At 39.3% G+C, this 26283-nt stretch overlaps 1 protein-coding gene across 1 annotated transcript; it reads left to right on the forward strand.

The window, feature by feature from the left end:
* Positions 1-871: 871 nt before the first annotated feature.
* Positions 872-25333, forward strand: CISD1 (CDGSH iron sulfur domain 1). The gene is made up of 3 exons (XM_004607522.2): positions 872-1064; positions 9136-9341; positions 22301-25333. The coding sequence occupies exons 1-3, from the start codon at positions 1040-1042 to the stop codon at positions 22388-22390; spliced, it is 321 nt and encodes a 106-aa protein (XP_004607579.1). The 5' UTR covers positions 872-1039; the 3' UTR covers positions 22391-25333.
* The last annotated feature ends 950 nt before the right edge of the window (positions 25334-26283 follow it).

The following is a 26283-nucleotide window of genomic DNA, read 5'->3' on the forward strand; positions in this document are numbered from 1 at the left end:
ACCCCCACCCCTGAGGGGACGTTACGATGCCACCAGTGCTGTTGTCCCTTTACTCCTTCGCTGCGTTTTTCACCGCTTCCTCGGGGTTCATTCCTGACGCCCTGAGCCTCCAGGGGTGTGGTGAGTCAACTGTTAGGCGAGTTGGGAGGGAGCATCTGCCATAAAGGTGCTTGAGAGACCACCCCTCACCTGCACCCCACTCTCCCTAACTCCCCCCTCGCACGGGAAGAGCCCCCTCCTCACATTGGTGTCCCGAAGCCACTTATTATCCTTACTTTCTTAATGGATCTGGCAGATTCATACTGTGTACCACAACAATCTTGATTTTGTTTTTTTGAAGGAAATAGCGTCGTTCCCCTCCTCCTCGACCCTTAGCGCAGGTTCCAAGGTCCTACCAGGTCAAAGGCAGATGACAGGGATGCAAATAATGAGCAAGTAGGCGGGAGCCGGGGTTGCGGGGGGGGGGGGGGTAGGGGATTACGTTTCTGGAACGGACACGATAATTGCAACGGATTCCAGTGTATCTGCCCTTGGCATTTTAAAAGTCAACTGGACCTGGCCTCGCAGGTACCGGTCAAAGCAAGTAAACTTGGAGTAACATCTTAGATCTCTGATTACAGCCAGTGTCCTCTAGCACCTGTCCTCAACCCAATAAAAGCCGCACACCTGGAGAGTCGGAAAACCTGGTCTGGACTACCGGGTCTCGAAGCCCCGCCTCCGGTCCCCAGGACCCGCCCCCCGAGCGATGCGCAAGCTCAGTCGCTACCGCTCGACCCTCCCTCCTCCCGATCCCCTCCCCGCCCCTGCGGCTGTCAAAATCCGGACTCGAAACTTCCTCCTGGCCGGAGACGGAGCTCTGCGCATGCTCAGCATCCCCCGGGGTGGAGAACACACGTGCTCACGGCCGGTCGCGGCGCCTGCGCGGTACCCACCTGGAGTCAGTGCCCTTAGGACGCCTCTTGCACCTTGACTCAGGCGGTCTGCGCGAGCTGGTTTGTGCTTAGCGTCCTGTGTAACACGCCTTGCAAGCGACGGCACCATGAGTCTGACTTCCAACGTACGAGGTGAAGTGGGCCCGGGAGTGGGTGAGGCTGGCGGCCTGCGCCCCGGTCGCAGCTTCCTCAGCTCCTCTCTGGGCTTTCGCCGTTGCCCTGCGCGCCTGCGGGTCCCGTAACCTTGGGATTCCAGAAGGGCATGCTCTCGGCCAGCCTTAGAACTCGGGGCCGCCTGGGAAAGGGGGCCAGGTCTGGGTTTGGACTGGCGAGAACAGCGGGCTTGAGTGACAAGGGGCGACGCAGACATCCATCAGAATCTGGACCGCGTTGCTCTACCCCCACCCCCACCCCCACCCCACCCTGTGGTCTTGCCTCTAGCCTGTCTTGTTCTTCCCTGCCACGCCTTAGGGCCTTGAAAAAACCAAAGATGGGGCTGCAGGGCTGGGGGGGAGGGGAGGGGGGAGGAATCCTGGAATCCTGTTACCCCTTCTCACTTTTTCTTCACCGGGAAATTGCAGTATCGATTTTCTTGCAATTTTCAAGGAATGAGTGACTAATCACATCTTAGTTTTGCACTTTTAAGGGAAGAAACCCAATCTGTGGTCTTCAGTTTTCCCTGTTTTTATTATCCCTTTGGCATCAGGCACTGATGGCCAAAGTCCAAGAGAGAGGATTGAAAGCCTTCAGCTTTCTCAACCTTGCGAAATATGTTAGTGCCCAACGTTAGGGAATAAATTTACAAAAGGTCCAGTTTAACGAGACTCTCTTGACATTGTTTAGTGTAGTGCTTTGTTTTATAGCAGTTCTTTGTAGTATAATTTACTAATAGGACCCTGCGCGCGCTATGTGATACATATGATGTCTCCTCCCGTGTGTTAAGTGCCACACCCCAAGGCTTGGCTACCTGTAACTGGAGTTGAGTAAAGAGATTGTACAGAAGTTAATTAAAATAGCCCCGCTGATTCATTTGGAAAATATTGAACATACAGAATGCCAAGTTCTGTAACGTCCCTACCCATTTGAGCCTTCACTTATTATAAATACTATAAATTTCAGGAATTCACTTTTATTTTGGAAGATTTCACTTTTGCCAAAAGTTACCTGGTATAGTAAGAGTAATGATTCGTGACATTTTTGAATTTTAATATGGTTTATGGGAATAGAAAATCATTTGATCAGATTATTAGCTTAAATTTTGAGGTACTGAACTTTGTTTTGTGATGTAACTATTTCACCTAAAATCATAAAGGTGAGTGGGGATTATGCAGAGAGAACCAATTCCTTCCAGAATCTCTACTAGCACCCACTTTCTTATTCAGATATAGGTTATGTCAAAATGTTGGGAATCCACCTTGCAATATCTAGATGATAAATTGTTTTACTCCCAGTTCTTTTAATTAAACGTATTAATTGCTACAGTTTGAGAATCAGTTTAGATCTTTTGTGGGGGAGATGACCTTGTTTTTTTCAAATAAGTGATATTAATGGCTTTCAGATAGTAAGTGCTATATAAAATTTAAAAATTAATGAAAGGTCATCTATGCATGCAGAATTCTTATTTGTACTCAGAAGAAGTATATTGTGTGGATTATAAGTAAACATTAATGAAGATCAGGCCAAGATACAAATCTGGAAGAGGTAATGAGGATGGTTGGAAGTGAAAGCCAAAGATCCCATCAGAGTGATGACTCTTAACACTTTGCTTAATCATAATATATTTAATTTTTATTTGAAAATGAATATTGCCCTCCCCAGCTTTTTTTTTTTTCTTTTTGGGTCACACCTGGCGATGCACAAGGGTTACTCCTGGCTCTGCACTCAGGAATTACCCTGGCAGTGCTCAGGGAACCATGTGGGATGCTGGGAATCGAACCTGAGTCGGCCCCATACAAGGCAAATGCCCCACCCGCTGTGCTACTGCTCCAGCCTCCCTCCCCAGCTTTTTAGCCCATACCAGTGGTGCTTAGGAGCTGCCAGCAGCTTTGGTTTGGGAGAATATGTGATGTTGGGGAATAAAAACGGGCACTCAGAATGAGAACATGTGTGCTAGCTCACTTTCCCCCACCTCTACCCCACCCTTGTTGCTAGTGTTTCTAACTAGGGCAGGTGACCTTCAGAGCCAAAGAATCTGCAATGACTCCTCATCCAGTAGCTAAGCTGCAGAAAGTTTATTTTCTAGCCTACCCCTTGATACCTACAAAACTTGAATCTGCTTTCTGTTTGCAAGGAACAGATGAAGTGGGACTCAGACTGAAGGCTGCTTCCTTAACTCCTGCTTCGCTGATGAAATCTGTTGCTCTTAAATCTTCAGCCTCACAAGGATTTTCTTTCTCTAAAGTCTTCCATAAGATGTTCTCATGTCTCTCTCTCTCTCTCTCTCTCTCTCTCTCTCTCTCTCTCTCCCTCTCCCCCCCCCCTCTCTCTCTCTCTCTCTCACACACACACACACACACACACACACACACACATCACATCACATCACATCCATATTTAAATACATAAATCCCCACCTCCTAGCCAGAAATAGCCTCACCCTGCCCACCAGTGCCAGCAGGAATGGCCTGCAAGAGAGGCAAATAAACTATTCTTAATCTACCTTCCCCTCAAATCACTTTTATTCCCCATATTTTGCTTTACCCTCAAGGTACGAAATGAGGGTTTGTCTATATGCCTTGCATTTTGTTAAACATTCCAAAGCCTCAGACACTAAAAAGCATGTAACCAAAACTGGGCTTCCTTAGTTTTTAGACGTTGACCTTTTTCTAGTCCTTGTTCTTTTTTAAGTTCTTGTTCTTTATATTTTTGCTTGTAATTTTATAATTTGTCATTTTCATAGATCACTTAGTCTCAGTCTATAAAAATACTATTTAGGTTTGATAGAGGCTTTGAGGGGGTGGGGTGGGGGTCATACTTGGACTTCTCTGTGTTCTGTCTGTGCTCAGGGATTGCTTCTGGCAGTGTTGGGGGACCATTTTGTGCCAGGTCTGGCTCTGCAGAGCACACACCCTAACCCCTGTACTATTTCTCTGGCCCCCAAGTTTAGTCATGTAAAATAAACAAGAGTTTGTGTTTTGTCTGAAAATAATATGCAGGTCAGACCAAGAATAAAGGAGGTAACGCCTTTAATTTATAAACCAAAACTAAATGATTGACAGAAGAGTGGGTACTCCAGATGAAATAAGACTGACCTTGAGTTAACACAGTAGAAAGGAGCAAGAATAAATAAAGAGTTCATTATAATATTCCCTGTGTATGTTCCCTAGTAAAGTTTCATTTTTAATCTCAGGAAGAGTATAAATCCCACACTTTGGTGCAACATGTTAGCAAGAGTCCAAAAATGACATTTGCTCCTGTCTTTGATGTAAGAGCAATGAGATGATAAGATAGACAGATGGAATTGCAAAATCAAGTTAGTAATCTTTTTTTTTTTTAATAACTCAGCTAACATTGAATGCCCCTATATCCCAGGCACAAGAGACAAACATTGGCAGGCACAGCCTGGCAATCAGGAGGAGACCTCTGGAAGCAAAAGATTTAAACCCAGCAGCTCCCCTCCCCCTCACCTGAGAGGAGAGGAACATTGTGATTCTGTGGCAGTTTACAGCCAGCAAAAGGCAGTTTGGCTGCAGAAAAAGGACTAAAGGAAAAGAAGCCAGGCGGGCGGGCGAGGTTTCTATCAAAGCAAATTAATCCCTGTCCCAGAGAAAAGCTGAGAATGAGTTCTCAACAGGGTGTGGGATTTGGGAGCAAGTTAATGTTTCCTTGAACTGAATAATTTCAAGGGAGAAAACCAACATTACACAATAATAGGCCAAAGGGAGAATATGGAACGGTAAACCGGGGTTATCTGGCAGTGCATTTCTTGTGGTGTTTATGTTATAAATAAACTCCTTGGAGGTATTTGTGGTCTGCAGGTTGAAATTTGATAAAATTCTAGGAATATTATACTTTGAGAAAGATTTATAGAAAAGGAAATAGAGTGTAACTCAGAAGTGGTAGAAATAAGATTTTTCTGGATCCCAGTTCTGAAAAAGGACGTAAAGGGTTCTAATAAAATTTGATCTTGGTAGGAGTAATTGATTTCTTGTTACATCTGAAATTATGTCTATCCTTACTAGACATATGCAATATCAAGGACTAAATGTTACAGTTTTTTTTTAATAAGGTTTTTAACCTCGTGTCTTCAATACTGTCTCTATCCTAATTGTTGATTATTTTTAATACATTATTTTTTTCTATTTCTAAGTGGTTTCCTTTATCTTTTCCCTAGAGCTGCCACTGGTATCCACAGTATATTGCTAGCAAAAACTGATTCAGGCTGTAGTAATGTAATGATAAATGAGCAATGTTTTTATTGTTCAGGGGACTCTTGCATTTTTCCCTCAATGAGACTAGAGAATTAGAACTTGGAAAGGGGTAAAAGAAATGGAAACCCTAAGCCTTTATCTGGGTGCTTAAATACAAACCCATTTTTATTACATATATCTGGTTCTATGACATTTTTATGTGTTCATTAGTGACCACACTTTTAGAGATAGGGTCACAGTGCATGTTATGATTCCCCAGGAGACAGCCATTCTTGCATAATAACTAGAGTTCCCTTTTTTTCCCCTTTTATGTTCCCACTTTTCTGTATCAGTTAGTCTGTCATATCTTCCACCATCAAAAACCCAAGGGAGGGGCCGGAGCGATAGCACAGCGGGTAGGGCGTTTGCCTTGCACGCGGCCGACCAGGGTTCGATCCCCGGCATCCCATATGGTCCCCCAAGCACCGCCAGGAGTAATTCCTGAGTGTAAAGCCAGGAGTAACCCCTGAGCATCGCTGGGTTGTGACCCAAAAAGCAAAAAAAGAAAAAAACAACAAACCCAAGGGAAGGTACAGACTTAAAAAGCAAAGCTGCCACCATACGGATCCAATTGGTAATAAGAGAAATAGAAAAATGTTTTCCATGATTAAGATTCTCTGCCAGTCATGAGTTTGAGGTAGAAATTGCTGTGAGATTCTCTTTTTATAACATGGGAAATTAATACCAGCTAATTGACTGGGATCTTTGGATCTCAAACCTTTTTAAATAAATAGACACCATTCAAAAGTATTTTCTAACTCCATAAAATTCACCTAAAAAATAAAATGTTACAAGTATGATCAACAACATTAGAATGGTATATTAAAAAAAAATTTTTTTTTACCATAAAGATGGTCTTTATAGACACAGATCAGGACCTCTACAAATATACATTTGAAATTCAAAAAAAGTGAAGCACTTTTTCTTGTAACACATCTGGTGATGACAGTAAGGATCACATGAGAACTCTCTAAGTGCTAACTCTATTCTCAGAACCACTACATGATGCTGCCAACAGCAAAGGCAGAGGTGGAGCACTTAGAATTAAAACATTTGATCACACTTAAGAAAGCCAGTGGTCACCATCAGGGACTTCCTTTTCTGGAAACAGGATTAAAAGTATCATTCACAATATTTCCTCTAAGCTATCAAGCCACATGTGCTTATAGGTACTGTAGACTGTTTCCTTCCTTCCTTCCTTCCTTCCTTCCTTCCTTCCTTCCTCCCATCTTTCTTTCTTTCTCTCTCTTTCTTTCTCTCTTTCTTTATCTCTCTCCTTTCTTCCTTTCTTTCTTTCTTTCTTTCTTCTTTTTTTTTTAATTTATTTATTTTTAATTAGTGAATCACCGTGAGGGTACAGTTACAGATTTATACACTTTTGTGCTTATGCTTCCCTCATACAAAGTTCGGGACCCCATCCCTTCACCAGTGCCCATTCTCCACCACCAGTAAACCCAGCATCCCTCCCACCCTCCCCAATCCCATCTCCCCCCACCCTTAAAAAAATTTAAGTGTTTGAGAAGAGCTCATCTTTTCAGGTTTAGAACGTTCAGTGAACATAATTAAAATTCTATTGTGCAAAGCATTATTTTGGTACATTTTGTGGTAGTTGCACTAGCTGCTAAGAGGTGAATTGCTTATAGCTCCTGACAGTATTTTTCTCAAGGGAGTTCCACATAGTACATCAAAAACACTAATGAGTCAAGCTAGAAATCAGAGCAAAATTGCAGCCCTGCTTGGAATTACCAGAGTAATACCATGAAGCAGCATTAAAATTCATAGCAAAACACCACAAAATTCATAACTAAAATGCACCCTGGGCCAAAGGTTTGAAGCTGTCATATGACTGTTAACTTGTTTTTTTTCAGCCATGCAACACCTGCAAAGGCCAAAATGTTAATGTTTGTTTTAGGGAATTACAGCAGGAAGGGAAATGGAAATATTGGAGAAGGAAAACAGGCTAAATTACTTTGTAGAGAAAAATAGCTGAGGTTGAAAATAGAATCTGAGGAAAATGCTAATTAGAAACATTTGATTAAAAACTAAATCATGAAAGAAAAGAACACCAAAGTAAAGGGAACTAAGTGTGAGAATGGCTGATCCTTTTTTTATAGACTTTCTAAAGAATGTGCTTCAGTTTTAGCTATTAGTAAGGGTGATTAATCACATTAGTAAAATAAGAAGTTTGACTCTAGTGCAAATAAGCCATATGATTAATTACTCAGTATATGTTTTTGTTTGGCCTTGGAATGTGTTTTTTGTACTTATCTCTCTAGGGCTTTATTTGATAGTCTGGGAACTTATTTCAGACACTGAAGATCTGACTCAGGAAGTGCTGGGAAGCAGCCCAGGGTGTTTATCCTGACCCCTGTTCAACTTCTTCCTGCAGCCCACTCCATGCTGGGAATAGACAGCTCTTCTCCCAGGCTAACTAGACTAAGCAGAATTTTCTTCTCTCCAGTGTTCTCTAGACATGGGGTAATTAGTTGTTAAGTATGTGGGTTTCTGAGGGCTCCTTGCAAAAGCTACCTGAAAAGAATAAATAGATGACATGTTGTTCGTCAAGCAAATGACTGAGCAGAAAAATGTCTTTATATTTTAAAGGAACTTTGCAGAGAATTCTGATGATAATCTACTAGTGGATAATAGAAATTTGTAATTTCGGTAATAAAAATTTAAATTTCTGATCTAATATGAGAAGCCATTAGTCATGTTTTCTGCAAAATGAGTACATCCTGGGCATTTTAATGAGGAAGCACTTTTAAATTTTAAACACATACAACTTTTAAAGACTGAAACCCATAATCGTGTTGGATATATTCCTTGGAATGTTTAGCAGTAAGGGTGATTTGTTCCTTTTTATTTTTTCTTTGGCTACCAATCTAGTTTGTGGTTATGTATATTGAAATCACTAAAGGACCTTACTGTTTAAATGGATTCTAATTATTGATTTTGTTAGCCAAATCATTCATCTACTAGTTTGTTCTGGCTTTTGGTCTGTTATAATGTGATTTTTTTAAAAAAAATAGGGGGGTTTTGGGGGTGTTTGTTTTTTTGTTTTGTTTTGTTTTTGGTTGTTGTTGTTGTTTTGCTTTGGGTCAGACCCAGCGATGCACAGGGGTTACTCCTGGCTTTGCACTCAGAAATTACTCCTGGCAGTGCTCAGGGGACCATATGGAATGCTGGGAATCGAGCCCTGGTCAGCCATGAGCAGGACATTCACCCTACTCTGTACTATCACTCCAGCCCCTCAGGCTCATTTCTTATAAGTTTCTATCTTAAGTAGCACCACTCAATAGAAGACACTATTACCTCAGTAAAAACTCCAAAAGGCTTAACAAAAGACTGTTTACTCCAGGGTGTTCTGGTCATGTTGTTAACTTTAAAAGCCTTTGTTGTTGGGGCTGGAGAGATAGTACAGAAGGTGGGATTCTTGCCTTGCACACAGCTGCCCCAGATTTAATCCCCAGCATCCCATGTAGTCCCCCAAGCCCACCAGGAGTGATTCCTGAGCACAGAAGTAAGCACTGAAGTGATCCCTAAGCATAGAAGTGATCCCTAAGCATAGAAGTAGCCCCCCGAAAGAAAGAAAGAAAGAAAGAAAGAAAGAAAGAAAGAAAGAAAGAAAGAAAGAAAGAAAGAAAGAAAGAAAGAAAGAAAGAAAGAAAGAAAGAAGAGAAAAAAGCCTTTGTTGGGCCATATAATGTTCAAAAACCGGATTGTGTGTGCATACATGTTAGATCCTAAGTTTATATTTTGGTTTTGATTATTCTGTTTTTTCTTCCCGGCTCTAGTTGAATGGATTGCAGGCATTACCTTTGCTGCTGGGACAGCTGCACTTGGTTATCTAGCTTACAGAAAATTTTACAGCAGAGATAATCGCAATAAGTCTATGGTCAACCTCCACATCCAGAAAGATAACCCCAAGGTCGTACATGCATTTGACATGGAGGATTTGGGAGACAAAGCTGTGTACTGCCGTTGTTGGAGGTCCAAAAAGGTGAGCAAAACTATTTCATTTTGTGAGTGCCACATTTAATGTAGCATATCTTTTTTGCAATTTTGCACCACCAGACTTTGGAGCAGAGCTGTGGAATATTCTAGGCAGTTTTCAGCTCTGTGCTCAGGAATTGCTTCTGGCAATGCTTGTGGGACCATGTGTTGCTCGGGATCAAATCCAGGCTTCCTGCACGGAGCCCATTGAGCTGTCTCTAGCCTCCTCTCTCTTGTGTTTTAATTGTACCCTTCGGAAATATGTATGTTTACATACTAAAATGTTAACCTCTATGCAGTAAAAGCACATTAAGACTTCACTGTGCTCAGGTGAATGCAGCCACACTTGTATCAAAATAGGAGAGGAAAAAAATCCCTTTATTTTTAAGATTTCCTTCCCCAGTAAACTTAGTCTTAACAAAGAAAGGGAATATGCAACCTCAGGACAAAGAGGATGGAAAGTGATTTTTTTTTTAATTTTTTAATTTAATAACACCTAGCTTAGAGTTTACTCCTAGCTCTGTGCTCAGGGATCACTCCTGGTGGATCTCAGGGGGACCACTTGCAGCAACAAGGATTAAACCCAGGTTGACTGCATACAGGGCAAGCAGTTGCCTGCTGTACTATTTCTCCATCCCGCAGTAAATTCTTTTTCTTTATTCTTTCCTTTATTGTTTTAGCTTTCAAGTTCTTTTATTCTGGGGCATTCTAGTTTTCAGAATTCCAAGAAAACCTTTAAAAATTACCATTGAGAATTTCTTATTTCTTTCTGGCATATATTAACTCTGTATTTTATACCTTCTTTAAGTTGCAGTTCCTATAGGGTTTGGGTTTTTTTTTCCAATATTTTCTTTTGTGAGAATTGCATGTCATCAAGATCCATTTGGAAATATTATCTGTGATACCTGCAGCTTTTAGACAGTGATGACAGTTAGTGATCAAAGATTGTAAACTGTTCTGACTCCACAAGGTTATTTGAAAAGTTTCCTGCATTGAACAACACCAGAAATTTCTTAAGTACTGTGAAAATACTGTATGTATTGCTCCTACTAGCATCTAAATAAAATTGATTTCCCAAGATGACACTTCAAAGCCTAAGAAAATAGGCAATGAGAATGAGGTGTATTATTTCTGAAAGCACATTATTTCAGGGACTTCTTCCAACAGGTACTTCTCCCCACAGTGGAAATCCATTATTACAAATAAGTTACAAATACATGGAAATTCTACTAACGCCCTTTTTCCCAGTATAATTGATTTTGTACAGCCCAGTGGTAAAGTGTTAAGAGATGCTATTATGACCAAAAAGTACTTGATGAATATATAGAATATGAAGCAAAATCTAATAGCCCTTTTACAACAAGTTGAACCTTTAGAAGCATTAGCAGGGGCCAGAGAGATAGTTCAGCAGGTAGGGCAGTTGCCTTTCACATGGCCAACCCACGCTTACTTCCAGGAACCCCAAATGGTCTCCTAAGACCATGAGGAGTAATCCCTGAGCACAGAACCCAGAGTAATCCCTGAGCACTGTCAGGCGTGGTTCAAACACCAAAATAAATAAAAAAGAGAGCCAGTATGATTGCTTGGAACTAATCTCTCAATATTTTATAGAAAGGACCTGTTTGGGGCCTGTATTTTTGGTTGATTGGTTGGTTTGGGAGCCAACCCTCAGGTGTTTGGGGCTGACTTCTGGTTCTATTTTATTCAGGGATCACTCCTAACAGGCTTAGGGGACCGTATAGAGTGCTGGGATAGAAACCCGGTCAGCTGTATTGCAGGGAAAATGCCCTACCCACTTGTACCGCTACTGTGCCAGAATGTTAGTAGTGTGTTTGGTTTTGGTTTTCGTCAGTTGGGTGTCAGAGATTGAACCCAGGGCTTCCCACATACATGCAAGACAGTGATCTTATCACTGATCTATATTTATGCCGTGTTATTGATTTTTTTGTTTTGTGTTGTGTTGTTACTGATTCTTTTTTATGGCTACACCTGGCTGTGCTGAAGCGTAATCCCTGCTTGGTGCTTTGGAGAGCCTAGGGAGGTATTGGGTGTTAAACGAAGCCCTCCCACTGGGAGAGCATTCACTCAGCCTGTGAGCTCTCTCTCCATGCCTCAGTAAGAGATTTCATTCTCTTCTTGCTCATCCAAGTATAGAAAATGCAATCTATAGAAATTGTGGAGTTTCTAAATTGGAATAATATTTGTTTTTTGGTCAGTATCTTCAATTATTTCATTTCCACTAAATAAATATACATATGAAAAAATTAAATGTAAAAAGTAAAGTGGACTAGAGCAGTAGCACAGCGGGTAGGGCGTTTTTCTTGCACGAGGCCCACCCAGGTTCGATTCCTCTCGAGAGCCCGGCAGGCTACCAAGAGTATCCCGCCCACACAGCAGAGCCTGACAAGCTACCTGTGTCGCATTCGATATGCCAAAAACAGTAACAATAAGTCTCACAATGGAGATGTTACTGGTGCCCACTCAAGCAAATCCATGAGCAACGGGATGACAGTGATACAGTGAAAAAGTAAAGCAGCAGCTTTCATAGATCTGTATAGCAAGTCCTTGGATAATATTTTAATTTCAATTTAATGTTGAGGAAAAAAAAATCTCAGCCCCAGCTGAGGTTGAATGAAACAGCTTTTTTTGAGAACTTAATATTACTTAAAGTCACAGTTTCCAAGAACCTATCAACATTAAGTGGGACCTATTATAAAGCAGATGTAGCACAAGTGCTTCAATAAAAGGAAGATAAAAGGAAGAGTTTACATCTTTTGATACTGAATTTTTGAAAGGAATAATAATAAACAGAGAAGTTAATCCCTGAAAAATAGGGTGGCATTTGAATGAAAAGCAAGAACTCTTTCAAAATCTACTCTAAAAGACTCCTTTGAACAAAAGGGAATCAATGAACAATCTAATGTGATCCTTGCTTCCCTTCCCTCTAGGGATAAATTCAGATGAGTCCAGATAAAGTACCAGTGTGAGGGGTATATGGCCTCATACATTCAAGAGTTTCTTGTCAGGGATAACAGTTTTGGTACTTAGGCACCAGGATGCTAACTGAAGGATCAGAGAATCGTGAGTAGATATATTTGACATTTTGAGGGAAGGATCAGCCAAATACAATAATGTGAAAGATTGTGAGAGAAGAAATAACTCTCACTTAAGTATCTAAACACTTAGGATGAAAAGAGATATTGTCGTTAAGAGAAATAGGAAATTCAGGAATGAAAAGATGGTTTTTGTAGTCTGTGGTAATAAGTTCAAGTTGAAACAAAAAATTGGAGATGGCATATTTGAATGGAAATGTGCAGCAAACTATGAAATGCAGGGCTAAAGTTGAGACTTCAGATTTGAAGACAGAGCAACAAAACTGATGAGTCAAGCATAGAAATGCAACAAATCCTTGACATAGATATAAAATTTGGAGAATTATCTACAATTAGAGAAAGAGATAAAAAAGCGAGAGAAAAAAAAGGGCAAAAGGGGGCAGGGTGGAGAGATAGTACAGCAGGTAGGGTGGTTGCTTGCACACAGTTGAATCAGGTTTGAGTCCCAGCATCCCTCATGGTCCTTTGAACATCACTGAGTGTGGCCCAAAAACCAAAATAAAATAGGGGTAGAGGATGTTTGAAAGTGCTAGAGCTGCCAGAGTAGGAAACTCATGACTTCACAGTAGAAGTGGGGAAAGTTTAATGTTTCAAAAATTTATTTTATATTTTTAAATGCTGCCAGCCCAGGGAACCGTGTGTCCTCATAGAGATCAAACCTGGGCTTCCTATATCCATTATATACACTCAGCCATTTAAGTTATGTCTCTGATTCAAAAGTTGCAAAGATTTAGTTGTGAACATCAATGATAGTGAACAGACAGGTAGAACCATTGTCTGATACAATTAGGCAATTGACTGTTTGGTGTCATTTCAACAGAATAACTAAAATAGAAGTTATGTCCAAGTCGGTTGAAGGGTGAATCGAGAAATAGTAGAGCTCTGAATGTATGTCAAAATGTCAGCAAATAAGAGTAAATAGGAGAGGAAACACATAACTATGAACACCAAAGCTTGGCTTAGCTGAGTTTTGGGGTCAAGTAAAGGATGTTTGCTTTGGTTTGCTTTCCCAGAGAAATAGGGGTCAATGAAGTAACATCTTCCATGGACTAAGAACTCCAGTATTTCAGGAAGATTCACAAATGGACACAAGCAAATGATTTAAATATTTTAGGTTTAAATGGTTTAGGTTAAAAATGGTTTAAATATATTAGGCTTCTCCATAGTTCAACAAAACCAGCCTGGATTATTCTTTCATCATAGAATTTAGACTTCAAAGGGCTAAATTTGGGGATTGCTATTTTCCATAGACTGTAAGGCAAGGAACACAAGAATGGCCAGGGGCTTCCTTTAGCTAGGAAGGACATATCTGACACTCATCCTTTGCTTCTAGGATTTGTCAATTTTGATTTTTCATTAAATCTTGACCTCTTTTTGTACTCCTGCACAGAACAATGGAGAGTTGACTTTGAATATTACTCAGCTAATGGGCATTCTCTAAATTCATACGTCTTTGGGAACTCCCCACATATTTGAGGTTTCCAAGATTTCATATAACACAGGTGCCAAGTCACAAATTGAAGTCTTGTTATTAAAATCTTTGACTAGATGGCTACCTTCTGTTCACATTCAGTAATTTGTTCCTTATCCTAACTAGTTGTGTTTGTGAGATTTAAATGCCTTTTCTGTCCCTTAAAAAAAAAAAAAAGTGGGTATACGTTTGCAACATGAACTTTTAATTCAACCCTAATTCATTTTTCTCCTTTGCTTTGCTTTGCTTTTGCTGTTGTGATGAGTTGGGTTCGCACACTTGCTTGACTGCCGTATTTGCTGGGACTTGCACATCTGGTTTCACTGCTTGCCAGGGATTATAAATCTTACTGTGGTCAAGGATCACATACCTGAGCACCGTACTCGCCCATTTTCAGCTGAGATGGGGATCATGCTTTAGTTCCAGTGCTTGCGCACTCTTGTAGGACTGAGGAGCCCAAACAACGGCCTTGCCAGTGCTCGGCTCACAGTCAGCTCCGTTGAGGGAATGCTCCACCTTTTGTTCACAAGGCAGATACTTCTGATTCTGATCCAATGCTGCCACCACCAATAGACCTTGATTTTTTTCTTCAGATATAACGAATCACATTTTCATAGTGTCTACCACTTTGAACAAGTTTCCTAGAGTTAGTAAAATCTGTTACTGTGCAAAAATTACATGTATTTTACTTACCTTGTTTCTCCCTCCCCAACACGGAACCTGTGCCCTTTCTCTGCTGTTTCATAATGACATTTCACAAAAGGGCTATCTAGATGTGAAGTGAGAAGGAAAGGAACCAACAGAGAGGAAATAATTAAAACAGCTTCAGAGAAAGAGTATTTGAGGCAGTGGTATCTTGATAGAGGGTGAAAGGAAATGAAAGTAAGAGAACAGATGTGAAACTTGCCCTTAGAAAAAGATCGTTTTATTGACCAAGCAAGGTGAGAGCAAGTCTCTAAGAGGGAACAAATACAACATGGTCTTGTTATACTCCCATTTTCTCCCATTCATCTACTGAGTTATATGGAAGGTAGAGTTTAAATGAGGACTACAGAAGAGGACAGATTAAAAAATAAACAAGAAATAGAGGCTTGTCTTTTAACAGCAGCAGCTCAACTGAAGTTGAAATGAACTGCACCGAAGAAAAGCGAAAAGAAAATGAACAGGCAACTAGATATGCTATATAGAGTCATTTTCTTTATAAGTGCGTCCGGGACCTGAGTGGAACTTTAAGTAACTTTAAGTAGTTACTGACAGGTTTTTTGTTTGTTTGTTTTTGTTTTTTGTTTTTTTTTTTGGTGTATGTGTTAACGGATTTAGAAGAGAATTGCACTGAGTCCGCTTTGGGGTTTGTTTTTTTTTTTTTCCAGAAACAGTGTTATGAATGTTGGGTGGCTTGTTTGCCAGTTCACATAAGGACAGTCTTATAAAATTAGCTCTCTATTTTTCTGTAATGTTTACTAACCTAAGTCTCTTAAAGTAAGTACATAAGAATAGCATCGAGAGGCTGAAGAGGTGGTACAGAGGTTAAAGTACTTGCATTGTGTCCCATAGATATTGGTTTTATCCCCAGCACTGACTGCATGTGGTCCCCTGAGCATTGCCAGGTCACCCCTAATCACAAGCCAGGAATCGGGGGGTGAGCCGTAATACCACCACCCCTCCAAATTGTTTGGAATGTCATTTTCTTTGAGTAACAAAGATCTCGTTGCTTTTTTCTTCCATTTTATTAAAACAATTTTTTTTTCCACTTTATGTAAACCATGTTTTACACAGTTGTCCATGATGCATTTGTTACAGGCTTTCAGTATTCCAACAGCAAACTGACCACCAGTGTGTCCCCATTTTCTCAACCATTCCTCAAGCCTGCCCCCTTAGCAGGCCCAAAATAATTTATTTTATATTGTCTGTTACAACTAAAAGACTAATGGAATTATCAAAAACTACTTCAATAAAAAAAAAAAAAAGTTTGTGAAAATTGTTGTAGCTCACGGTGGTAACACCAAGCCTTGGTATGAGGGTTTACTAAGCTGTTGTTGCTGGTTGCGTCTTCTGTTAATGTTTTTGTTTTTGAGCTTAGTTGGCTTTTATGTCACTTTCCCATCGAATTTGATGTGCTCCTACTGGGATGTATTGTAGCGTTTGGAGCTGTGACCTCATTGCTTGTGTTTGTTTTGGAGGGATATTCCCCTCAGGGGCTACTTCCAGCTCAGTACTCAGGGCTCAGCCCCAGCAGTGCTCAGGAAACGCTCTTCACTGCCAGAGGCTGAACTTTCAAGCCTTCTGCATGAGGAGTATGTGCTCAGCCATGAAGCTGTTTCTCCAGCCCTTTTATTTTCTCATTCAACCAAAGGGAGCATACTTCTCAGCAGTTCGTGATCATGAGCAAAAATGGCACCAGACAACTTCCCTCGGAAATATAATCCAAAGTCTCTTGAAAAACACAAAATTTGTAGAAGGAAAAAAAAATATTTTAATTACAGACAGAAATGATAAGTCAAGGAAGAACATTTATTTTCATCATAAATCATCCTAGAAGTAGACACATTGTAACTTGAAGCTTTGTGTCTTTTGCAAAGATCCTGTTTTTTTGTTTTTTTTTTGAAGTAATAGATTTTATTTAGAAGCTTCTGAGGGAAGGAGGAAGGGATAAGTGGAAAAGGAAAAAGCAGTAGGAGTAACGCGCCCAAGAGAGAACTCGGGCTTCTCCAAGGGTGGAGGAAGCGCTACACACATCCTAGCACTGGACATGAAAGCATGAAAGTACACATCTCAAGGGGGGAGATGCGGGCGGCACATGTGCTCGGGCACCACATGTGCTCGGCCACGTGGGCACAAGCAGCACATGGGCTCAGGCAGCATATGCGCCAGGTCCTTTTAATTTTACTAGCTTTCCAAGTAGAAAGCGGAGCTTGCCAGTGTTGTTGTTTTCTCCTCAGCATTTATCCCAGATTCTTCCTATTCTGTCCCCCCTAATTTTTAAGATCTTTTGGGATTTTTAGTTTTCTAATTGTGTCAACAAATAGATGGTATCTTTTCAGCTAATTCACTTTCTCCATACCTGTTAGTACAACTTTCCCCTTTTTCAAAGGTAGAATTATCCAGGCCTTGGAGCTAGTACAAGTGTTAGGACCACAATCCCCTGTTTCTGTTTTTGTTTTTAATTTTTATTCCCTTTTTATTTCATTTTTATGTGTGTGTGTGTGTGTGTGTGTGTGTGTGTGTGTGTGTGTGTGTGTGTATTTTGGGGCCACTCTCGGCTTTGCTCAGAGATCATATAGGTGCTGGGGATTGAACCTCGGTTGGCTACATTCAAAGCAAGCTCCTTAACCCCTAGACTGTCTCTCCAGCCTTTGTTCCCCTAGGAGTTAACCAGATGTCTCCCTGGAGTCCCTACCTCCAGCAGAATTTAGATTTCAGAGCCTGGGATTTCCCTCACTTCCGCCCAAGCATTCAGCCTTCTAGTGTGCAAGGATTTTGCAAGAGTGGCGTGGTCCCCTTGAGCACCACATGAAAGACTGAAAAAAAAAAAAACATAAAATTATACTATTTGTAGCTTATTTTGAACACAGAGCATGAGGGTGGTCTAAGTCTGCTATTACCATTCATTTATATGGAAACATTTTATGAATTCCTGGTCCCCTCCCAATATTCTATCAAATCGTACCAAATGGGAATGCCCTACTTTCAGATAACAGAGAGAACCTACAAATCCTGGTACCTCAGAACAAATTTAAAATCAACTGTAAACTAAGCTCTTTATTGTTAATGCATGAACTAAATCAAGTACACCCTTTGCCAAAAAGGAACCCTCATTCAATGTTGGTGGGAATATCATGTGGTTCAGCCTCTATGGAAAATAGTTTGGAGCGTCTTCAAAAAAGTAAGAATAGGGGCTGGAAAGATAGTACAGCTCTTAAGGTGCTTGCACAAGACCAACCCAAGTTCAATTCCTCACGTACTATGTGGTTCCCTGATCACCACCAGGAGTGATTCCTGAGGTCAGAGCCAGGTATAATGCCTGAGCATCTCTGGGCATGCTCTCACCCCCCCAAAAAAAAACAGTACAAATAAGACCTGACCTCCTACATGACCCAGTGATTCTACTTCTTGGTATCTACCCCCAAAACACAAAAATACTAATTCTAAAAGTGTACACATGCCCATATTGATTGTAGCACTTAATATAATAACCAGAATATGGAAATAACTCAAATCGTCCAAGGACAAATTAGTAACTGAAGAGGTTTGTGGTATATGTACACAGTGGAATATTCTGTGGCTGTAAGAAAAGATAAAATCATGCAGTCCACAGCAACTTGGGTGGAACTGAAAGGTAGTATGCTAAATGAAGTAGGTCATAAGGAGATCAAGTAACTGCTGATCGCACTTATCTGTGGGACACAGGGGCAAAACAAGGAATAGACATTATCAATAATGATAAACCCTTGACCTCGGATTACAAAATATTGTAACAAGCAGTAATGTGGGGGAGGAAGGTGAAGATCAGACCAGAGATGATTTAAGGACAGTGGTGGAAGGTGATGGGCACTTGGTGGTGACGAGCGAAGTAACTTTGTACATCAATATCATAAACTTTAACACTGTTATAATCATTACTTAATCTTTTTTTGAAAAGTTTAATAAAAATTGATTTTTTTTTTTTAGCTTTTTGGGTCACACCTGGCGATGCACAGGGGTTATTCCTGGCTCTGCACTCAGGAATTACTCCTGGTGGTGCTCAGGGGACCATATGGGATGCTGGGATTCGATCTCGGGTTGGCCACGTGCAAGGCAAATGCCCTACCCACTGTGCTATCGCTCCAGCCCCGAATTAAATATTTTTTTACAAAAAAAATTTTTGACACAGAAAGGCCTGTGTGACTTTATGTAATTCAGTTCTGATAATTTAACAAATTTTAGAATTTAAATGAAAAATTAATAAAATTCTCATAATTTCATTATATTATTTTTAATTTTGAAAATGCTGTTCCTAGGTTATATTTAAAACTATATCTCTACCATAAATTTTCTTTATTCTGTATAGAAAGGTTGCAAATAAAACAAAACACTCATAAAGGCATAACTGCTGTTACAAATACTATTATTTGAATTTTTGTACTAATTATCATTCACTTATTTATTCTAAAGTGGAAATCTTAAATCAATGTCAAATGCACTTCATTGACCATTAACTTTTTTTTTTTCTTTTTGAGTCACACCCGGGAATGCTCAAGGATTACTCCTGGTTCAAGCATTCAGGAATTACTTCTGGTAGTGCTCAGGGGACCATATGGGATGCTGGGAATCGAACCTAGGAATGCGGTCAGCTGCATGCAAGGCAAACGCCCTACCCACTGTGCTGTTGCTCCAGCCCCCCATTAAGATTTATTTGAAATTTCTGGGAGCCAGAGCAGTAGTACAGCAAGTAGGGCACTTGCTTTGCACGTAGCCAACATGGGTTTGATTCCCAGCACCCAGTACAGTCTTCCAAGAACTACCAAGAGTCTAGAGCCAAGAATAAGCCCTGAGCACTGCCATGTGTGGCCCAAATACCCTTTCTTTTTTTTTTTTTTTTTTTTCCCAAATACCCTTTCTATCCAACCCCCAATAAAGAAATTACTAATCCTGGGGCTCGAGAGAGAACAGCAGATAAGGTGCTTTTAACACCAAGTTTTTGTCCAGCATGATCATTCCCAGCTATTTTTGTCATACTGGTCCCTTCGCTGTCTTACCTACTCTTTGCCCCACACATGCTTGTGGTTGATTCTAACCATTGACCAGTTCTCCTAGCCCCTGTCTTCCCTGGCCATGGATATCAGTCTTCTCCGATATATATTATATCCCACAAATGAACTCAGTCATTCTGTATCTGTCCTTCTCCTTCTGACTCATTTCACTCAGCAAGATTCTCTCCAGGTCTATCCATTTATAGGCAGATTTATTACTTCATTTTTCCTAACAGCTGCGTAGTATTCTATCGTGTCTTCTATCTATTCTATAATTTCTTTATCCATTCGTCTGGTCTCAGGCACTCGCGTTGTTTCCAATTCTGGCTATTGTGAATTGCTGCAATGAACATAGGAGCACAGATGATGTTTCTGCTGTGTGTTTCTGAGCCCCCACAGTATATTCCCAGAAGTGGGCAGGGCTTACTCTTGATCTTGCATTCAGGGATCACTCTTGGCAGGGCTGAGGGTAGCTGCTAGGGATCAAATTCGGGTCAGCATTCAAGGCAAATGCCCTACCCACTATGCTGTCTCTCCTACCCAGGACTTATTTTTAATGTATATACTGTGTTCCACATTATACTGGCATTAAAAGAGTAATGTAAGTTTTATATATTTTACATTTATGTTCCTATCTGTTTGTGATAGAATTTATACCTGGAAATATAAGATATACTAATATCTTGAGCTTATAATTTTTAACTAGTTTACTGCCTCTCAATTGTGTACAGATAGTACAATGAAAATTTCTTTCAGATAAAAATCTATCAGATATTACTTTAATCTTAGAGTTGATACTATTAATATCAGCATTTAAGATTATATGTTATTGTATAGATTCAGACATCTAAAATAATGTTCCCTTACCTTTGTGTTGTGCATTGACTTAATCTTGTCCAGTATTCCTGTTACACAGCTCTTGTTATTCTTCCATCCCCTTGTGTGCCTTTCCCTAAACAATGAAACTCTAGATTTTAGACTATAACTGCATTCAAGACATCGGGAGTAAAATAAAGATGCTAGTTATTAAAGTTTGACATGAAATAAAAATCAGTGGCTTAGAGAACAACAAAAACCAAAATAATTTCCTGAAAATTGAACCTTTTCCTAAGTATAAAGTTCTAAGGAGACATATGAAATATTTTGGAATCTTGTTTTTAGCATTTAACAGTAAGAAGAGTATACTGTGAAAGCCAGTGATATGTAGAATTAGAGATTTCAGGAGTGAAAATACATCTAACTCTAATAACCATATAAAAATAAGTCAACTCTTGTAAGAGTATCATGAGCTCTAAGGATAAAAGCTGTTAAAGAGGACTGGAAAAATAGTGCAGGAGGTTAAGGCACTTGGGTTGCATGCTGCTCTCAAGCACTCCCTTGGGGTCTCTTTAGAGCCAGAAGCACTGGAGTATTGCCCAACTTACCATCCCTGACACACACATCCACCAAACCACCCCCCCAACCCCACACACACACAACGCCCTAAGAAATAGAACCTGGCAACACATTTTTTTTTCATTCTTGTAAAAGAAAAACATGAAAGATTCAACAAAATGTAAAACCTATAAATACGCATCCTATATGAGGAATTTACTTTGGAAGACAGTTATTAATAAAGGTCTAATAGTTCAGGAAGGAACCTAATATAAAGCAATACTTTGCCGAGTGTGCTGTATAGAATGGCATGGTAGTAGATATCAGAATATAAAGTCTCCCATTTTCTCCCACTGAACCCCAAACTGTTAGCTATTTAAAAATATAAACTCATGAAAGGAATGGAAATCTATCACCTCTCTAGAAGAAAGAAATTTCCATAAAGGATCTTTATAAAGAGTGGGGCTAAAGAGAGACTACTTTCCTGGATGTAACTGACCCCGGTTTCGATTCTTGATGAACCCTATGTTCCCCTGAGCCCTGCCAGAAGTGATTTCTGAGCACAGAGATGGAGTAAGCCCCAAGCATAGCTGAGTGTGGCCCCCCATTTTTTTAAGTCTTTATTGGCCTGTTTATATGAAAGTAGAGAAATTAAGGGTATGAAAAAATAAGCCAAATTAAAATGCTTCTAGAAAAAATGTCTACAAAAATATTTAACAAAGGAATGCGGTACAAATTTATTCTAAATAGAGGGAAATTATACTCTTACAAATAATTGGCAATGGACAAGGAGAATTCAGTGGAGAGGAAATGTAGCTAGTATAGTACATCATCATGGAAAAGATTTTCAGCTTACCACATTCCACAGATGGAAATAAAACAAATGATCTGTATATTATCCACAATTTGATTTCTTTCTTCTGTGTAATATATACATACTTTACATTTACTCCTTAAGAAAAATTAGAGAGGGACTGAAGAGATAGTACAGTGTAGGGCACTTGCCTTGCATGCAGCCAACCTGAGTTTGATACCCAGTACCCCATATGATCCCAAGCCCCGACGGGTTTGCTCTCTGAAAGCAGAGCTGGGGGTAAACCCTGTGCACCACCAAGTGTGGTCCAAACCTCAAAATAAATAGAATTTGTATTCCGTAACCAAAAAAAAAAGTCTATGTAGTTATCATGTGATAATTGTGAATTGAGTATTGCTCCTACTCTGCCAAACACAAAACTCATTTTGTGATAAAGCATCTTACATCCTCATTTTCTCTTCATAGTTTCCGTTCTGCGATGGAGCTCACACAAAACACAATGAAGAGACTGGAGACAACGTGGGACCTCTGATCATTAAGAAGAGAGAAGCTTAAATGGACAGTTTTGATGCTGTAGACCAATTTGTCATGATATTACCTGATTGTTTCATTAGTATGACTACCACTTCTATCTAATTCGCCTCCCCTGGGTTCTAGGTGTGGTATATTGTAAACAGCAGCTTTCTTATTCATGGCATTTGCCTTACTTGTTGAGCCATTGTGGTACACATTGTTGGAACAGAAGGAGAAAGTTAAAACCAACCTCATGGCCTGTGGGTTATTTTGGTCTTGTAAGGATCCGTTTCTTTACATTGAAAATAATGACATTGGAGCATAGTTGTATCTTCAAAACAATTAAATTATTCTCAAAATCGTATATATGCATATTGTACTTGTAAATTTGGGGGGGGGGGAAAGCACCTTTTAATATTAGTTAACCTAGAAATTTACCGGAAAGTAAATTGGTATAATTACGCTACATGAGTTTTTTAGTATAATCTAGGAAAATCTGTTATGATCATGGTTTTTCTTTTTGACAGTGGTAATGAAGCTAGGGAAATGTGGCTTATCTGTTTCACAATTTTCAGTCCAGCTGAGCTTTGAATATTATTCCACTTAAAAATGAGGGTCAGGTTAGTAATTAAGGGTGTTAAAGGAGGAGGGGACATTTAACTCAAATTGGTATTAAACGTAAAGTAGCCATGAAGAAAACTTTAAAAGTAACATTCCAGAATTATTGCCCAAGGAACAGCTAACACTTGAACTGAACACTGTAGGAATTGGCATACATGCCAACTCTCGGACACAAAATCTCATGTTCATTACAGAAATAATAGTCATACGTTAGATCAAAGACATAGATTTTTATTTCCCAACTCTTAGTAATCAGGAACATGGCTGATTTTAGAAGATTATTTGGAAGGCCAAAGAGAGTATCACAGGTAGTAAGTACACTTGCCTTGTACTTGACAGACCCAAGTTCAGTCCTCAGCACCCCATATGGTCCCCCAAGCCTGGAGGGATCCCTGAGCACAAAGCTCCAGAAGTAAGCCCTGAACACCGCCAGGAATAGCCCCCCACACACCAAAAAAAAAGAAGAGTGTTTGACTAAGAAAGTTAATATTACTTCTTTTTTTAGACTGTGGGATCTTAAAAGCAAGAAATTGAAGGTTAAGTTTATGTGATATTTTTCATACACTAAGTGGAAACATTCCATTTATTACTGACTTAGAAAAGTATGTGGAAGCAATTAGGAGCAATAAAACTTACGCAGAAGTAAATGTATATTCTTAGGTTTTATAGGTTAGAAGGAAAAATCATGACTACAGGTGATAATAGGTAAACAATTTGGAATTGTGAAGGTAAACATTCTTATTTTATAATACTTGGATTCCCAGTGTTTCTATTCGCTAATATTCAGAATTACCATAGAATTCACAAGTATCAACAAAACCACAGTTCCTGGATTATGATCATGGATTTTTTTAAATGCACAATTAGGGTTTTTACAGATCAAGTTCATATTTTAATGTACTTGTTTTTAAGTAGCCCACATGATGGATGTGTGTGCAAGACACATCTTTAGCATAAAATATAACTATTACAAACTGATTCCCTAAGATTTTGAGTTTTGTCCATGATATACACTGCCTTTTTTTTGTTTGGGGGCCACACCAGACAGTGCTCAGGGGTTATTCCTGGCTCTGTACTCAGGAATTACTCCTGGTGGGGCCTGGGATCCATATGGGAGGTCAGGGGTCAAATCCTGATAGGCCACGTGCAGGGCAAGGACCCTACCTACTGTACTATCTCTCTGACCCTTTCTGCCTTTTTTTTGACAGTATGAATGGGTGAGCAAAGGATTTCTGTTTTAAAGAAAAAATAGTTTTAGGGAAAAGTTCATTTGCAGCCAAAGCTTCTGATAAAGAATCATACTTTTAACTTAGACTAAACTGTGTTTCACTTTGAACTTTAAGTAGTCAGGTATTCTTATGGTTAATGAAGGAAAGGAATTACTAATGCTAGCTATTTTTTTTTCAGAAGTAAATGATTATGTGGGGTGTATTTCTACAGTGAACCAGAAAATAGTCACTTTATAGTGAAATACAGATCTACTCTAGCAGTTTGAAAGTCAGAAAAAAAGTGTATTTAGAATTCTTTTAAATTAATTTCATGCTGCTTAATCTAAAAAGTAAAATGTGATTCTTATTGTGAGGTATTTGTACACAAAATCAACGTGTGCAGCTACAATTCTCAATTAAGCACACTTAAGTTTCCTGCTGCTCTTTCTTTCATTTGATTAATATTGTAAGCAGAGAGGATCACCCATACCACTATAATGTTTTTTTCTATGTTTCATTTTTATAACAGTGAATTCTGAAGTAAGATTTTTTTGTTTCAGTTTGGTTTTTAGTTTTTGAACTATACTCGGTGATGCTCAGGGGTTACTCCTGCCAGCGTTCTGGAGACCATATGGGGTTTGGGAATTGAACCTGGACCAGCCACATGCAATGAAATATTTTAAGAAACTTAAAAAGCTCACCATTTAAGTAGTACCATTTATGGCATGTTACAGAATTATTGTTTGTGATTTGGCTTTATTTTCCTTTAATTGCAATAATTCTTTCTACTACAAATTAGTTGAAATTGTTTGATTTTATTTCAGTTGCTAAGGACTTTGGGTTTAAGGTAACATTAAGGTTTCCTGATGAGCAGTATGCTTAGTGCTAAGATATCTGTGAGGGTGACCGTTCTAATTGCCAGACACTAAACTTGCTCTAATTCTAACACTACTTATTTCAGACAATGCCACTGACATCTGAGATTTAACTGAAGGGTTTAAATGATATTTTAGACAATTGGTCCCCAGTTCTAGGTCACTATTTCATTTTCAGCATCCACAAAGAAAAGAATGGATAAGTGATCAACTTGGATTTAATTTTTATTATAATGTTGTTGTATCTTCTGTGATATTAAAACATCCTTTCTTCTATGAAATGTTGATAGTAGTTTTAGTTGCCTTAAACATCCTTACTTACACAATACGAATGGTTGGTCTCCACTTTAAAAAAAAAATCTATTCCATGAATCTAAAAGTCTGGAAACCACTAAACCAAGGTCCTATCTAAAGTTCTGGGGCTTAATATTTTGTTACATGGGAATACATATTTGAAACTTTTCATAAATGGGGGCTGGATGTGGCCCTAAAACTAGAAAAGAAAAAAATTTCCATAAATGATTATTATGCCCCATAAGCACAATGCATTGAGACTTCATACAGATTTGTTAAGATAAAAAATGGTTTAGGAGGCAGGGCTCAGTGGAATTAATGAGGTGCCAGGACACCCAGTTCAGTCAGTGGCATTCAAGACAAATGCCCTACCCACTGTCCTGTTGTTCTGACCCAGGACTCATTTTTAATATGTATATACTGTGTTTCACATCTTATTGGCTTTAAAAGAATAATGTAAGTTTATGTATATTACATTTGTATTAAATTCATATAAATATACATTTCATGATAGAATTTGTAAAATTAGAAATATAAGATATGCTGATTATCTTGAGTTTGTAATTTTTAACTAATTTATTGCCTCAATTATATACAGATAATAAGAACAAAATCTATTTAAAATTACCAGATACTATTTTCATCTTTCAGAGTTGACATGCTAATATCATTGTTTAAGATTATATGTTGTTGTATAGGTTCGAATATCTAAAATAATATTCTCTTACCTTTGTGTACTATGTGGCAGACCTCAGTCCTGTAGCTAGCATCCCATGTGGTCCCTCAAACATTGCCAGGAGTAAGCCCTGAGCATTGCCAGGTGGCCCAGAAACAAAAAATAAAGTATATTTTTAAAGGGGGTGAAATAAAATGCACATCATGAAAATTTACAAAGGATGATAATTGCTAACTGATCTACATTTTCTGATTAAAGTTC

This window comes from Sorex araneus, chromosome 11 (genome assembly GCF_027595985.1).
Source record: "Sorex araneus isolate mSorAra2 chromosome 11, mSorAra2.pri, whole genome shotgun sequence".
NCBI lineage: Eukaryota > Metazoa > Chordata > Mammalia > Eulipotyphla > Soricidae > Sorex > Sorex araneus.

What these genes read in the sequence shown, in the direction of transcription:
- CISD1 (XM_004607522.2), top strand. Translation starts at nt 1,040, where the DNA reads ATGAGTCTGACTTCCAACGTACGAG. An exon ending in TCTGACTTCCAACGTACGAG is followed by an intron (nt 1,065 to 9,135) that starts GTGAAGTGGGCC and finishes TCCCGGCTCTAG; the next exon opens with TTGAATGGATTGCAGGCATT. An exon ending in GTTGTTGGAGGTCCAAAAAG is followed by an intron (nt 9,342 to 22,300) that starts GTGAGCAAAACT and finishes TTCTCTTCATAG; the next exon opens with TTTCCGTTCTGCGATGGAGC.